The sequence below is a fragment of the Micrasema longulum genome, unplaced genomic scaffold (genome assembly GCF_059751315.1).
Source record: "Micrasema longulum isolate JH-2025_06_02 unplaced genomic scaffold, ASM5975131v1 h1tg000617l, whole genome shotgun sequence".
NCBI lineage: Eukaryota > Metazoa > Arthropoda > Insecta > Trichoptera > Brachycentridae > Micrasema > Micrasema longulum.
Genome location: NW_028277813.1, coordinates 173,198 through 189,988, shown reverse-complemented (window position 1 = coordinate 189,988; position 16,791 = coordinate 173,198). Strand labels below are relative to the sequence as shown.

General features: G+C 33.5%; 1 protein-coding gene across 1 annotated transcript; it reads right to left on the bottom strand.

Annotated features, from left to right (window-relative positions):
- Positions 1-14,326: 14,326 nt before the first annotated feature.
- On the bottom strand, positions 14,327-15,620 carry Trs23 (trafficking protein particle complex subunit 4-like protein Trs23). The gene is made up of 3 exons (XM_088228945.1): positions 15,333-15,620; positions 14,953-15,231; positions 14,327-14,582 (listed from the first exon to the last, which is right to left on the bottom strand). Exons 1-3 carry the CDS (start codon positions 15,505-15,507, stop codon positions 14,383-14,385), a joined length of 654 nt encoding a protein of 217 aa, XP_088085071.1. The 5' UTR covers positions 15,508-15,620; the 3' UTR covers positions 14,327-14,382.
- Positions 15,621-16,791: the final 1,171 nt, after the last annotated feature.

Sequence of the window (16,791 nt, the reverse complement as noted above, 5' to 3'; positions counted from 1 at the left end):
TTTTTGTATTAACATCCAGCATAGTTGTACAAATTTTACTTTCCAAATCCGGTGTGAAAATGTCCATTTGAAGATTACAAAAAATACGAATTCATCATTTTAAAAAATAAGAGAGATATATCAAGTCTTGTGTCCTATGTCGACTAGTGTGACATCACAGCCACACAAGAGTTAAAGACCTGAAACCTTAATTGATGTAGGTTGGATTCGTCATGTTATTTTTTTCTGAAAGCGGTTTATATTTCCTCACTCTATATAATAATAAAGAAAATGCTAAAACCCTTAATTGTAAATAATTATTATAAACTTTCATATTATATTTATTTTGTCTTGTTTGAAAGGAGAAAGAAGGGAAGTCTGATCTGATCTGGGAAGGGTGACTCCGTATGGATCCGCTGGCGAAAAGATTTTTTAAGACCGAGTAAACAAAAGACAGTTTCTTTTCACGTATCATATTTTATTTCAAAAAAATACACGTGGAATTATACGAATATTTTTAGAGGTAAGCTTTTTTCTTATTTTTTGGCGTTGTAATTAGTTATATTATAACTTTTTAAAAAGCAAGGGTGCTTGTCCGTAAATGCTATTCTATGGCTCAAATTCGTTACTAGATATCGATTTGATAGTAACTACCAGAAAAGGTACAAGGCTAGCACAACGTGAAGGCTTGTCAGTACCGAGGTTTGTAAACAATTATGGCCAAAAAACACTTCATTATACAATTACTGAAATTTTCGATAAGCTTCCGAAGCAGATCTTAAAAGAAAAAGTTGTCAAAACTTTTAAGAAAAAAATCATTCATTCAAAAATACAACAAGGCTTTATATTGATTATTATTTTATGTTAACAGTCAACTATCAAAAATTTTGAAAATAATTTTTGTGTAAAAAATACGTTTGCTTTGAGTTTTTTTTTATTTTTTTATCATATTATATTACATACACAAAATTATAATTTATACAAAGTTGCTTTGACTATCTAACTAGGGTTATTTACCCCGTTCTAAGACAGTCAAAATATATTTAAAAAAACAGTAATCAATACATAGAAACAGATATAAGGGTAGTGGACAAAGTGAAAAACAAAGTAAAAAAGGAGTAAAAACATGGTAAAAAATGTAGGCAAAAACATCGTAAAAAAGTAGTAAAAAATAAATCAAAACATAGTAATAAAGTAATAAATGTAGTGAAAACATAGTAAAAAACTTTTTTTTTAACATACATATTTATATATATATAGATATAATTATTTTAAAACTCAGTAAAATGCGAAGTAAAAACAAAATACATAGTTCTTAATAATGTTTATATAACTTTTTACATTTATAAAATTTTTGAAACTTTTTTCTTTGTATAGGAAATATAAGAAACCTGCTGACAAGCCGGTAAAGCGGTTTCATTATTTTCTGTGCATTATTACCTTCTTAAATAAAAAATAATAAATATATATATATAGAAAACTATAATTGGACTAAACTTTTTATTTATTTGTAATATTGTATTTTTTTATATAATGGCTGTTGTTTTCTTTATATTAAAAAAATAAACAATAAATTTTGTTAATAATGTGTCTTATTTCGTATTCTTACAAGGTATTCAAGGTATGCCAGTTTTTACTTTTTTATTTACAAACAAAACTAAGTAACAAAATGAATATACATTTTATGATAATAATATGGCTCGATGATTTTTTTTATTTGTGGTATATGTATTTTTTCTAAACAATTAATAAGTAGTGATTAGTATCTCGATATCTTCACTCCCTACTCCCTACTACATATGTGTAGTTAGTACCCTGTACCCGAGCAGTGCCTACCCAGTGTGTAACAGTGGGTACCTACCTGTGGTGGCCAGATCTGGTTCCGCTGTACCGGGAAGTGATGTGAAGCGGCAGGGGGGGAGGGAGGGGGGGGGGGAGTAGCCGCATTTAGTGAAACATTTTCCTCATAGCCCAACTACTTGCGAACACTGCCCGCGAGCCACTCCGCCACTCCGCCACTCTGCCCCTCTGCACAGCGCCAGTGAGGGGCCGTAACAATAAATAACTTTAATAAATACAGTATATAGTATTGTTAACGGCTATTTCTAGTTCCATATATTTTAGATCAAGTATCTTTTAAATGTTAAGTTTTACGTTTTCAATAATTTACCACAAAATCTACAGCAAGAAATAAATTACGGAAAATTTAAGGATAAATTAAAGAAAAGCTTCCTGACATAATTAACACTAACCGTATTTTGAAAATAAAAATATATGTTTGTACGTGCCTGTGTATATTAATTTATTAATTTTGTGTTTTCATTTATTTATTAGTGTTACATTTTCTCAATTTTATATTGTATTTAAAAAATATATTTCTTATTTATTTTATTGTTTTGTTTCGCATTTTTGTTTTTTTTACATTATTATGTGAACTTGCCAAACACAGTGTTCCATTTTTTATTTTACATATTGTTTTTTTATGCCAAAAAAAATATTTAAAAATTAAAACGTAAAAATAGCGTGATTTGCAAATATTAAAATTTAATAAATAAATATCTCAAAATTAGTAAACAAATAAATAATGCTAAAATTTCGCACTTTTCTTTCAAATTGTGAACATTGCGTTTTTCTTTTTTCTTGCACCCATACGGATTACATAAATTTGTCATTTTTATTTTTTTAAATTCATATTCTACATCATTCCCTGTCTGCACTTGATGGTGTATAAGGCGCTGCATTGGTATACAAACCGCAGCGTATCTTGATATTTTTTGTTAAATTAATTTTACATCGGCTTCATACATTAGATTTTTCCTTTTTTATTTTTTTTTAAAAACGGATCAAAAAAAAATAAAAAAACGGAAAAAAAAATGATTTCAAAAAAAAAGACTCGGTAATGTCGCCACTTTGCTAATTAAATTGTTGATATGAATTGTCCATGTCAATTGTCTGTCTATTGTTAGTCCTAAGTATTTAACAATTTTCAATTTCAGTTAGTCGTTCATTATTTATGTAAGCATCTATTTTATAACATTTTTTTCTAGATTGAAAATGGATAATATTACTTTTTTTTTCATCAAGTGCAAGTAAGTTTGTGTTTGTCCATTAAGTCAACATAGTTAGATCTTCGTTTTTAGCATTGTTTGTTGTTATGTCAGAAAAGTTCAATCTTTAAAATTGTACAGTGATAATTCATTAATATAATAATAGTGGGCCCAAAATAGATCCTTGTGGAACTCTAAAATTTACTGTTTGTATTTGACTTTTTTTTTCATTTAGGTGATTATATTGCTTTCGATTTGTTGGGTAGTAGAAAGATTAGATTTAGATTTTTCGATCAGTAGTTTATATTCTTAAAATTTTACTCCAGTGTCATTAAATTTTTTTCATCATGTACCGTATCGAAGGCTTTTATAAAATCCAAGATTACTACTCCTGTGATTGGAATGTTAGCATCCATGTTTGTTTGTATTATAATTAGTTAAATTTCCTAGGGCGGTTCCGGTACCGGTACCTTTTTTTTTCTTTTTTGAAGATCGCATTTCAGCGTCCACCACCTGGGTTGATATTTATATCATCATCATCAAACTCTTGCCCGCACCTGATTGTGCATAGGACACTGTATCGATACACAAAATGCAGCGTATATCGATCATCTGTTGCATGAAGGTAAGGTGATCAGTATTACGCTTCAGGTTCCAGTCCAGGGGTGGTATTCTGAAACTTTTCTACCACCTAGAGACAAGGATAAATTAGGAATTTTTATTTTTTGCATGTAAACACATAAACACTCTGTGCTTCATATATGGCCACACTGATGATTAAACGTCAAATAAATATGAACACGTGAAATTTTCATTTTTCATTCATTATTGCGACCTTATGCATTACCCAAAACAATTAATTAGGTTGACTTGACCGAACCGTATTCGTTTTTTTCCGTTTTTCAAACTATTTTATGCATCATTTGACATTTAATCATCAGTATGGGCATATATGAAGCAAAGTGTATTAGCATGCAAAAATAAAAACCCCAAAATTTCTTTATTCTCTACCCCCGCTATAAGATCCACAATAGCACCCCAGGAACTCCAGTGATTGAAAAGGTGATATTGATATTCCTACAGAATGACTTTTTTTCAATCCTGTGAAAATATCGAATTCTCAAGAACTGATTTGTTGTTAATTTTAGACTTATAAGAATGTTCTACGAAGTTGTGATATGTTATTCAAGAATATTTTATTAATCACATTGATACATCAGCGTTTTGTAATTAAAAATTATATTGATTAACATTGGTAAATCTCTTATACCTACCTGGTACTTTAAATGTCGAAGGTAAGGGCTGATTCCAAGTTATTTTTTTATTTGTTCGGTCTGTAGAAGCAAGTATTTATTGAACTTCAAATGATAGTTTAATAACACGATTTCCACGTGGCTTCAATGGTGATTGCAGTTAGAAAAGAATACGGGGCGATTCTTGTCTCTCCCTCTCAGAAAGTTAGATCGGCAGATAGAGAAAAGGGGGTTACTATTACTTGAGATAAATACATAATACGTATAATTTTAATTGATTCAGTTCATCTGTCGATCCGTCAATATGATTATTTTCACGTTTAAAATTTTAGTTTTTACTTATTTAATAAAATTTCTCACAGAACAAGAAGAAGCCAGTGTGAATATGGTTTTCAATGTGTGAATTTTCTTTGGATAATTCATTTTCTAGAGAAAAGACTTCTAAAATAAATAAAGAGTTGAAAAACTCTATTTCATACATGAAAATGTATTATTATTTCCTGACAGTACCTACGCTTTTATATTTTTCCGCTTACAATAAATTCTGACTATGTCATTGCCAATTTATCGACTTTATAAACCATCTTACGATAATCTGTTATAAGTATTAGGTACCTAGTACCTGCCTATCCGCTTCTACCGTGGGACGGGGAAGTTGGGACTCGGGATTCCTGGTCACTGGTCACTGGTCACTGGTCAGTGGATCGGTTAAATACTTTCCCAAATACAACGTATAATTTATCCATTACCGACAGGACGATTCGAGGAATTCTATGAAGATTAATGGCAGAATATGTATTATAATTGGATTGGCGATTCCTTGAAGCGGTCCACGTGAGGCCGACTGCCTCCTTCCGGCCTCCTCTCCATCCATATTCCCAGAACAGCGGATAAAGGAAACACAATATCGGGAAAGTATAAAGGCCGAGCCGTTAATAACGCATTTAATGAAAATCTAACCGCAAACACCGATGTAATCGAAGCTACGTATTTTGCGAATGTATCCTAACCTTAAAGTGTAGGTAGTCCTTTATTTTCTTTAATGTATTGGATATTATTTTTAAAGGAATACCTAATAAATACGTTAAGCCCCTATTCAAGAGGCTTGTCAGCAGGTGGGAAAATGGGATATGGAAGAAAGTTATGAAAAATATACAACACTCTGACCAATTATTGATAAAAATATATTTCTTGGATTTATTCTCGCAACTGGCGGGAATCGAGCCCGCGACGGCAGTTTCATAATTACTGTCTAACCGAGTGCGCCACGACGCGACGTCTGTCTAATAATTTTATCGAATTAATAACGTAATTGTACACCGACATATACAACCGATAATTTCATTGTTCAATCGAAACGTTTCTATTTGATGATTGGATATGATTTTTTTTAAAGTACGCAGTGTGGCAAATAAATAACGAGACTAGTGTGATATATTGCCAAAAAGCTTATGTTTTCAACTTTAATCTCCTTCAGCGTAGATAATGTGCACCGCTACACAAGTGTCTTCCATTGTCAAACCAATGCTGTAGCTCATCAGTTGTCAGCCTCTTCAACAACTCTGCCGTTTCTGCTTTTAAATGTTCAGCGTGTTCAACAGACTGAAAATGTGTTCTCTTCAATGCACTGTTCACTTTTGGGAACAGGTAGAAGTGTCACACGGTGCGTTCAACGTGTTGAAGAAACCACCGAACAGTGGAAACAAATAACGAGCAAGAACGGACCGAAATTCGGTTACCCCAATAATTGAAATGCACATTGAGATAGATATCCAGTAGCTACGATGCTGACATCGGAACGTGTACGTCGCCGTCGACGTCGCGCGTCGGTTGGATAAGGAAAAGCTGCGGAATCGCGGAATCCTCCAGGAGTGAGCTCCGAGTCCCGGGGGGCGCCTCAGTGGTAAAGATTACATATTTTGATTGCGAGCGTGTGGCTAGTATTTAAATGACCTTATCTGTTGATACGCGGACGGGGCACCGCTCCCCGCCTCTGTTACATCGTCAGTCATTTTATGTCTCTTTTTTAAGTAATTTTCGTGATAAATAAATATACCTTAATTACTACATATTTTGTTTGTCATTCTACATCAACTGTTCCAATAGGTAGGTTTTGTGGGAATTGCAGTGGTGTTTTAGGCAAACTCAAGGTGTCGTCGAGATCTTCCAAGTTCCATGCTTACACAGACAACTGGTATATATCAGGGGCAAGCAAGGGGAGCGTCATAACTGGATTTCGCTCCATCCTAAAACTTGCCTCGGTTTGGCACTGAGAAGACCTTTGTGACAACGGATCGGTGATACTTCATAAAGAACTCACACGAGAGGTAGTATCTTACATAGTCAAGTAGTGCAGGATATTGGTAAAATCAACCAAAGTAGGGCATAAAATGCCGAACACTCTTCTAGTGGAGCGGAAGGCCTGTCGATGACTGTCAACAGATCGGCTTCCTCTGAAGAGTTTCAAGTGGTTTCCTCTTCACAAGAGCAAATGCTGAGAAGTTCCCGATTGGCCCGCAGAAAATATCCCTCCTGACCATTGACGCCCGTAGAAAATTTTCAAGGGGGGGGCAAAATATTTTTAGTAATGTTTTAATGTAGTTTGAATTATTGTAGCAAATTTGTATGGTGAACGAACGGACAGGACACTATAGTAATGAAGTGTATAATGTAGCAACATTTTTTTACTAACACAATATATTTACGAGAGCGGATTGATAATGAAACTACCTAGCGCTAAATGGCAGCTCAAACACAAAAAATATTTATTTTTTCCAAATTGCAATCTGTCAAACGGCAGCTGTTAAAATGTCACCCAAATTCATCGATTAGTTTATTTGTTGTAGTCGTTTGAAGTAAACAACTTTTGTGTTTCTTGAATAATTGAAAAAAGCAAATTTCGTGCAGTGATTAAACACTATTATTTAAAAAGGAACAAAAACTGCAACAATACCATCAACAGAAAGGCCAAAAGAGGTGGTTAAGAGAAAATATCAAGAAAATCCTCAATATAGTTATGAATGATCGCCGAGTGAAGTTGCGTGAGATTGTTGAAATGGTAAACATCTCATATAAACGTGTGTTCAACATTTTGCATGAACATTTGCGTATGAAAAAGCTCTCGGCAAGATGGGTGCCGCGTTTGCTCAGTGTCGAACAAAAACGAGTTCGAGAGACCACTTCACAGCAGTGTTTGGACATGATAAAGCGTAATCCTGTTGATTTTTGGCGTCGATTAATAATTTTTGATGAAACGTGGGTGCACCACTATACACCAGAAACCAAAAATCAATCGAAACAATGGGTGGAAGCTGGTGGAAGTGCTCCGAAGAAGGCAAAGGCAGTGAAATCGGCTGGCAAGGTTATGGCCACAGTATTTTGGGATGCACTCGGAATATTGCTCATCGATTATCTTGAAAAAGGATCCACAATCACAGGAAAGTATTATCGTGCATTATTGGATCAATTGAATGATGCAATCAAGGAAAAACAACCACATTGAAAGAAGAAAAAAAGTGCTCTTTCTTCAAGACAACGCACCGGTTCACACAGCATTAGATACGATGCTAAAATTACGTGAAATACACTTTGAGTTGGTTGATCATCCACCTTATAGTCCAGATTTAGCTCTTAGTGACTTTTTCCTGTTTCCAAACTTGAAATCACTCACAGGAAAATGATTCAGCTCAAACGAAGAAGTGATAACCGAAACTAACGCGTATTTTGAAAGGTTCCCGAAATCATATTATTCAGATGGTATAAAAAAGTTGGAATATCGTCTTACTAAGTGTGTCAAAGTAAAAGGAGACTATGTTGAGAAATAAATGGTTTTTTAAAAAAAAAGTATTTTTCCTACTTAGGTAGCTTCATTTTCAATCCGCCCTCGTATATAACAAAAAATATTACAACATAAATTGAAAATAAAACTTATTCTTTAAACAAGAACTGGAGTCATCTGTTATCGTTACCAAACATATCTACAATTTTGTCCATAAAGTGTTTTTTGTTGCAGTTCACTTTGTCTCTGTGTACGCTTAACATGCACAATCCAGACAGACGTTCATCTGACATTGTAGATCTAAGCCATGGTTTTACACTACGTAATGTGTTGAACGATCGCTCCACCGTACATGTTGTTGCTGGTAATGTTAGCAAAACTAGTAAGGCATACCTGACACTCAGATAACACTTTGTAAAAGGTAACAAGTCGATATCTTGGCTACTTTTGTATTCTCGGGTTTTCCAAAAATCAAACCAACTCAAGGGTTTAGTTTCAAAATTATCAATTCGGTATACCTGATTAATAGTAGACATTATATCCTTAAACTGTTGACGATTCAGTTTGCACAATTTCGAAAGATGTAGCAACGATAAGTTAAATTGTACACTGTTGGCTTCACAATGTCGTCTCTCCATTAAGTTAATTAGAGAATCTAAGTATGGAATGTAAACTGTTTGTCTGAAGTACTCTTCAACACTTATCGTTCCCGGATTACTTCGATGCTTTTGTATTCCACATTGTCTTGGGATAATCAGTTCAATATCCACTTTCTGTGCAAGTTGTACTGTTTTCTCAAAAATATCCCTGTAATAGTTATCGGAATCACCTCGGTGAAGTTTTACTACACTGAGCAGGTTTTGAACTTGCAGTTGGACTTCTGGAAGATCAACTTGAACAGCTTGAAGAGCCTGAGTAACTGGTTCCAGTATGGCAGAGTACTGCGAAATAATATTGAGACAAAATAAAAACGTGCTGGACTTTGATAAACAATATAACTCATGTGCAACCTGTCGTGAGTTTGCAAAAAAAACAATGGGCTATAGGTACTCAAATCGAGAATTGCAAGCAGTGGCGTAAGTCCCAGTTACATGTCTATTGTAAAAGCAAAAATTTGTTACGCTTTTATTCTATGCAATAGAGCGAAATGGTATCTCTATAAGAGGGTCGCGCATTATTACTCTGTGATAAATACATTATAGCACTTTGAAAAATATACTATGTTATCATTATTGTACCTTAAAAATCAGTAAGTGAAGTAACTTGTCAAATAAAGACTTGACTAATAATTTATTAGTGTTTGCAAAAGAGCAATTTACACATTAATGTATACATAGTAAAACCTCGTTTTTACGTTCCTCATTTTTACGTTTTCCCGTTTTTTACACTGAAATGTTCAGGACCCATTTTTCTTCATACAAATATTCCCCCAACTAACGTTTTTCACATTATTCATCACCCCGGTTTTACGGTTAAAATTGTTTGGAATTCATTTGATTTGTCAAAAAATGATGTGTCCGCGCGCCACCGCGTGTGCCACGCGAATGAAGAATAAAAAAAGGTAAACAACTAATAAAGGATAAATTATTGTCTTAGCCTAAATTCAAAGCAGGTGCAGTGTAATTTACATTTTTGTTTAAGGGTCTTCCTTTAGAGTAAGTCTTAGTTTTCATTTGAACAAAAACGTCATTTAGGCTTGTACAAATAATCGTGATACGCAATTGATAAACGTTTAAAATCTATCATTTAATTTCGATGTTTAAAAAATAACAATAGAAATATTTAAAGTTATAAAAAAGTTGGTTTAAAAAAAAGTCATAAAACTGAAACAAAAATTGCCGCAATCTATATGACAGTTTTTATTAGTGATGCCATAGAAAAAAAGTAATACTGTATTAATAAAATTTCCCAACATTTAGGGGAAAAATTATTGTTCATTATTTATGCAAATTCATTTTTTTTTTTTTTATTTCACATAAAATAATTTTAACACGCTGTTTTTAAATCAAATAAAAAAAAACAGATTACATACTAATGTTCGAAAAAAATATTTTTGGTGAAATCATTAAAAATAAGTCCAAAAAAAATATTGACAATTTCCACTTATCACCGTTTTCAAAATTTTTCTGGAAGTATATTTACACTATAGCATAGCAAATCAATTTTATTCTTATGTAATTCGTATTTTTTCCATACATTATTCATTTCCTCACTTTAGTGTTTTCCTAAGTTTTACACTTTTTTCTTACTCCCTTGAAAAATGTAAAAAGGGGGTTTTACTGTATATGTTTATATGTAAATATCAGTGGCGTGCGGTGACTTTTAAAACAGGACATGCGGTCATGGAAAGGTAAAAAAAAAAAATTGATTGAATCTGTTTTTTTTACATTATTATTACTAACTTTTTTTTTCAAATAAAGAAATATTTACGTTCTTATGATTTACCCAAATATTTCATTTTGAGGGCCATTTTCAATGAGTTGTAAATAACTCACTATTAGAAAATGGGAATCAAGTTGGGGTAGAGTGGGATTCGAATCACGGACTTTTGATCTGTGAGTCCGAGATACTAGCCACAGGACCACAACTCGATTATTTGATAAGCATAATATCGATGCTTTAGAACAGCAGTTTCCATTTTTTGTCTATGGAACCTTAATTATTACTGGTCACTTTTTTTGTGGAATCCCATCTCGATTGTAAAAATGTTAACTGACAAAAATAAAACCCGTGAAACAAAATTGCAAATTTCTTAGATAAGTTCAAAGTCTTATACTGAGGGGTGGGCAGAGAGGATAGAACGCCATACCACTATTTTCTGGCGTACTTTCCACGCACGCCGATTAAAAAATGTATGTAAACCTAAATATCCTGTTAATAATAATAATAATAACGTTCCTTTTAATTAAATGGAAGACCACTAAAACTTCTCTTCAGTAAATATTCAATGAGGCAATTTTAATTATTTTCCCGATTAGCATCGCGGTTAAGTCCCCATTCATTGCTTCCCTGGGAGGCCATATTAGGGATTATGAGTTAAATAAACAAATAACTAAAAATAAAAAACAAAAATAAAAACTCAGACAGCAATTTTGGAGTTGAAAATGTAAAAGTTATCGCGATAAGCTATTTTATACGTGAAAGAAAAACACTGAACTCAAAAATATTTTTAAATTACGTTTTTTGGGTTAGGTATAATAAAAACCGGAAGTCAAAATTGTTTTAGTGAAAAAACAACAAAAATCCCAAAAACGCCGTTTTATACTAAAGAAAATATATACATTTTAATTAGGTAATTATTGTTTTTTTACAGATTAAATTCTCATTTGCTTACAAAATTATGAAGTTTTGAAAATTATATTCACAAAATCCTGTTTTCTGAATATTTTACTCAATTTAGTTAACAGTTTTAATTATAATCATTAAAAAAATGCAGAATACCACAGAAAAGTCCTTACCCCCAAAAATGGAAAAATATTTCAAAAAGAATTTATTATTACTTGGTAGGTAATCTTATCCTCCATAGAAAAGTAAAATCCGAGCAGCATGCACAGTTGGTAGTGTAGGTTAATATAACAGTGTAAAACACTAGATACATGCATTTCGGGCGTATGCACATCGAATATTTTATATGCGTATCAGGCGGTCAGTCGGCTGCGGCCCGCCGTGATGCGCAGTTGGCTGTTGTCGATTTTAGGGGCGATTGCGTTTCATAATTACGTCAATAATCTATGATTAGAATACTTGATGTTTTTTATTTTTATTATTTTAAATCTTGAAATGGGGCACACATAAACATATTCTTATATTGCATTTACAAGTTATGTACCTACTACCTACATAGTTTTCCAGTATTAAAGGCATGCGCCGCATGTATCGCATGTATGGATGACACGCCACTGGTATATTTATATATAAAGATACAATAATCTCATTCTACATGGTTTTGAAATAACAAGGATTAATAATAAAATAAACACTTATTGAACAACTGTTTGTTATTGGAATTCCCTGCATCGCTCCTTTACTTACATACTTACTACAATGGTAACTTGAAAATCAACATTTTTGAGTTACCCACTAAAAACACATATTTGTATCTTCCTCCGTGAATGCAACGAATAGGTATATAGGTAAGTCGCCATTCAAAAATCAAAAATCATATTGTGATGATTTGAATGGTAAGGATAAAAAAATATAAAAGTTTTTAGTGAGTAACTCACAAATGATGATTTTGAAGTTACCTAGTTTTACACAACAACAACAATAAACCATCACGCCGTTTCCCTTTAAGGGTAGGCAGAGAGGATAGAACGCCACATTACTCTATCTTTGCATACAGATCTCCCTTCCTCTACATTCATACATCTTCTCATGCACGCACGCCATTTATTCCTACTTTTGACATGTCAATCTCCAAGTAATTGTTGGATTTGGTCATGCCATGTCTTTTTCGGTCTTCCTCTATTTCTGCATCCATCATCATTCGCATTGTAAATATTCTTAGCCGTTCTTTCGCTCTCCATTCACTCCAAATGTCCAAACCAGCGCAGAGCTCCTTTCTTGATTTTGTCGATAATGCTTATCTCAGTCTTACATAATGTACGGATCTCAACATTTGTGCATCTATTGTACATAGTTTTAGCACACATTTGCCTGAGAGATCGCATTTCGACAGCATTTAGCCTACTTTCATTCCTGTTTTTCCAAGTCCATGCTTCCCATACATCAAGGTCGGGACCAGGACTCCACTGTGAACTGCTAATTTTGCCCCTTGTGACAAAAATTTATTTTCCAAGGTTGATTTAAGAGCACCGTTCTTTCTGTTCCCGGCACTCACCCTCCTTTCAATATCTTTCTCAGTCATTGCATCCCTAGTAAACATACTTCCCAGATACACAAATTCCTCTACACATTTTAGTATAACTCCATTCACAGTGATTTCACATTTAGTCATACTTTCATTTCTTTCAAAAACCAACACATTCGATTTATCGACATTCATCAACAAATCGCTTCCCTTGCACACATCGTAGACCTTTGTTACCAAGAGTTGCAGTTACTCTTTGTTGTTAGCAAGAAGCACAGCATCATCAGCATACAAAAGACAATTGACAGTTAAATCACCCATTTTTGCTCCATTCCATTGCCTTTTAGTTCTTTCATGCAGTTATCGATATACACGTTGAACAGCCTTGGTGACATCACACATCCCTGTTTGACTCCTTTATAAATGTCAAACCACAATGCGTATGATATATGGTGTGATTAATTATATTTTTCAGCTTATTTTTATTGTAGGGAAACCAGAATAATATATTTTGACTGGTAAGTTGAAATGCATTAATGAAGACATCTATGTATTGAATATATAATTTGCATAGGTGCATGGAATAAATTCACACCCCGGAATAACAGGAGCACAACTCGAAAACCTCCATTTTACGGAAAAGCAGTTACACAGGCATGTATCATGTATCAGTAAAACAAAGTAACAACTAAAAGTTCACCCACTTGTGCCGTCTAATTATTAATGTTTTCAGAAATAACAATGGCATAATCATAATAAGAATAGGCGATTACCATATTTCCTCGATTATAAGACACACACTTATTTTAAGAGACCAAAAAAAAAACCTTATTATAAACAGACAGGCATTTTCTTTTTATTTTTTAATTTAATTAAACTCAATTCTTTTCGATTCAATATTTCAACATCGTAATGTAGTCTTCTTGCCAACATGTTAAGCGGTAATTAAGAAAAAAACTGTTTAAACGATTTTACTGCGATTGAAGACGCCATCGATTATAAGATGCACTCAGAATTCAGAGACACCTAGATAGGTAAAATAGTGCATCTTTAAATTGAGTTAAGACGCTAAACTCATGCACTGAAGGTTTCAGGTTCGATTCCCGGCGAGAACACAAAACTTTAAAATGTAATTTTTCTCATGCCTGGGTGTTCTGTGCTGTAATTCATCACTGTAATTGGTGGTGCAAATAAAAAAACCAGTAAAGCATTTATACTACAAAAACATACTATTATGTAGAATTTACATTCCCTCATCCCCCTAATTACAGCAAGTGCGAGTTTAGAGACTTTGTGATTATTCAATGACAAAACAGTAAATCAATCAATATTTCAAATAAACAAGTAAACGCATATATTTATGAAATTCACATAGCCAGTCGTAAGCGTAGCCAAGCGTAAGTGTAGCCGTAGGTCGTAGCCAGATGTAAGAGAATCGTTGTGTAAACAATAAAAGTAGTGAATTTTTATCTTATTTTATTATTACAGATACTGGTTTGTTTACAAAATACTTAACTAGAGAGCTGTAATTCCTGATTTGTCTATAGTATCGAGCAAACTTTGTAGATTAGTTTCAAACAGTTCACAGCGGATGGGCATCTCCAGGGAGTAGAAGGGATTCTTCAGGGCGTAGTCCGAGTACAGCTCGTATATTCTCCTGAGGATTACATCCATACCCGCCTGAGTGGGCTCCGTCACTACCATAAACTTTACCCCTGAAATACAACACTTTACTTCATTGACAGTTCATTCTTCTTGATCACATTGGCACAAATATGAAAAAATAAAAATAAAGAGCGGATGTCTGAGACCATACATAAAAAAATTGTTTACAGAATGACAACATCTACATAAAAAATTAAGCTTAAAAATGCTATTATTGCACATGGAAAAATTCACAAAATATCAGCATTTCCATTTTTTAAATTTGTATTTATTAGGAGACAATTACAAGAACAAATTACGAGCAATATAACAACATAAAAAACGCAACATTAATGGGTCAATGGTCCTTTACTGTTCACAGCATGAGAAGTATAAAAAATAAAGAACTTTTGATTTAACATAGGTCTAATATAGAATCACCTGTGAGAGTTTGAAAACAATACAACTTGAATGTGTCAGCTTCTAATGTCTCTATTCCGGAGCTGCGGAGTTCTGGACTGAGTTGGCTGGCGATGGCAAACAGTGGGTAGAACATACTGGCCAGGAATATCTTTTCGTTGGTTGTCATCTTGAGACGCCCGAACTTCAGGCTCAGCGGGTAACTCTCCTTCCTCTCTATGATGTCCAGCACATCACGGCCGTCCTCTAGCTGCCGTCCTGTCACCGGGGAGCCGTTAACTGACAGCAAAACGTGCCCCACTGAAACGTTTCCCAACTTATCAATCTGTAGTTAGACATAGCCACTATCGATCACACATATTATATTGAAAAAGCAAAGCAAATCGTGAGAAAGTACTTACCATTTATGCCATCCCTCTGTCCAAATGCCACAACGACCTTTTTATTTTCGTATTGCAGTTTTATATCTAACGGAAATCCAAAAGTTTTCTCAGTCTCAATTTTTGGAACATTGTGATCGTGATTAAAAATTAAGCCACCAGATTTACTAACAATGTAAACTCCATATATAACCATAATACGACGATTGCCGCTTTACAATTCCGTATTTTATTAGGAGGTACACTACGAAAAGCCTCACATCCACATTAGACTAATAAATGTCAATGTGACAGCGGAATGTATCGTTATCCGTGTTTTGGCAGCAATGCTGTAGGCTGTAGATACCAACTTTGCCAATATCTTGTTTAAAGATTAAAATAAAAAATATATTTAGGACCTACCCGTCAAGTTCTGTTATTTTATTCCTAAAACTTCTTGCAATATTTTTTTAATTGTATTTATTTTTAGATGTACAAATAAAATTTGAACACCTAATTATACCTTTACTAACGGAGAACATTTTAGAGAAGGGAATATGGTAGTCTAGGCATTTAGGACTTATGACCTGTTATTAGCTGGTTTAAGTTGCCACTTCAAACACTGTGTAAAATTCACCATTTTGCTTAAGTTCAAACAGTCATATTTCTCCAATTCTTCAATCAGTTGATTTTAGTGAAGTTAAAGAGCTGAAATCTTTATTGTTGTGAAGAGATTCATCAGATCAAATTAAAGAAATATGGATGTGCAAACATAAGCAAAATGGTGAATGTTACACAGTATGTTAAGTGGCCACTTAAATCAGTGACAATGACAGGTCATAAGCCCTGTAAATGTCTTCACTTCCATATTGCCTTCTCTAAATTTTTCTCCATCCTTGTTGTAATTTGTTAAACTTAATGACTCCCTAGGGCGTGAAATCCAGTATTTTGTCTACAAACATTTGGACAAACTCAAAATATTATAACAATACATATCCTAAAATAATTTTAAGACCAAAACATAGTTGTAAAATCCAGACACTTTCCGATGACACTCTACTTACTTATATGGATGTTTGCCGACCATGTTTGCAAACCATCGCCATCCTACGAAACGATACGATAGACTCAGCATCCCTAATCTCTTTTGGAAACTCATTAAACTTCTCAAGTCCTTTATGATACAGGTTGTTCTGGGTTGAAGAAATAAAACGTTACAACTAACCGAATGGCTGAAAAAAGAAATAGAGTTCTCTAACCTAGACAACTCATCCGAGTCTGTGATCTGATGACTTCTAGTTGCAATGTTATACTGGTTGACCTTTCTAGATTGATAAAATAACATGTATTAATGATCACTTTAGTCTCAAAGACAAATGTAAAAACAATATTATATATATTATCTACCCTCATCTAAAATAAAATGAGCCTTTAGATAAGTTTCGTCCCCACAATTGAAGCATCCATAGTTCAACAAATTATTAGTTTTAAATTATGTAGC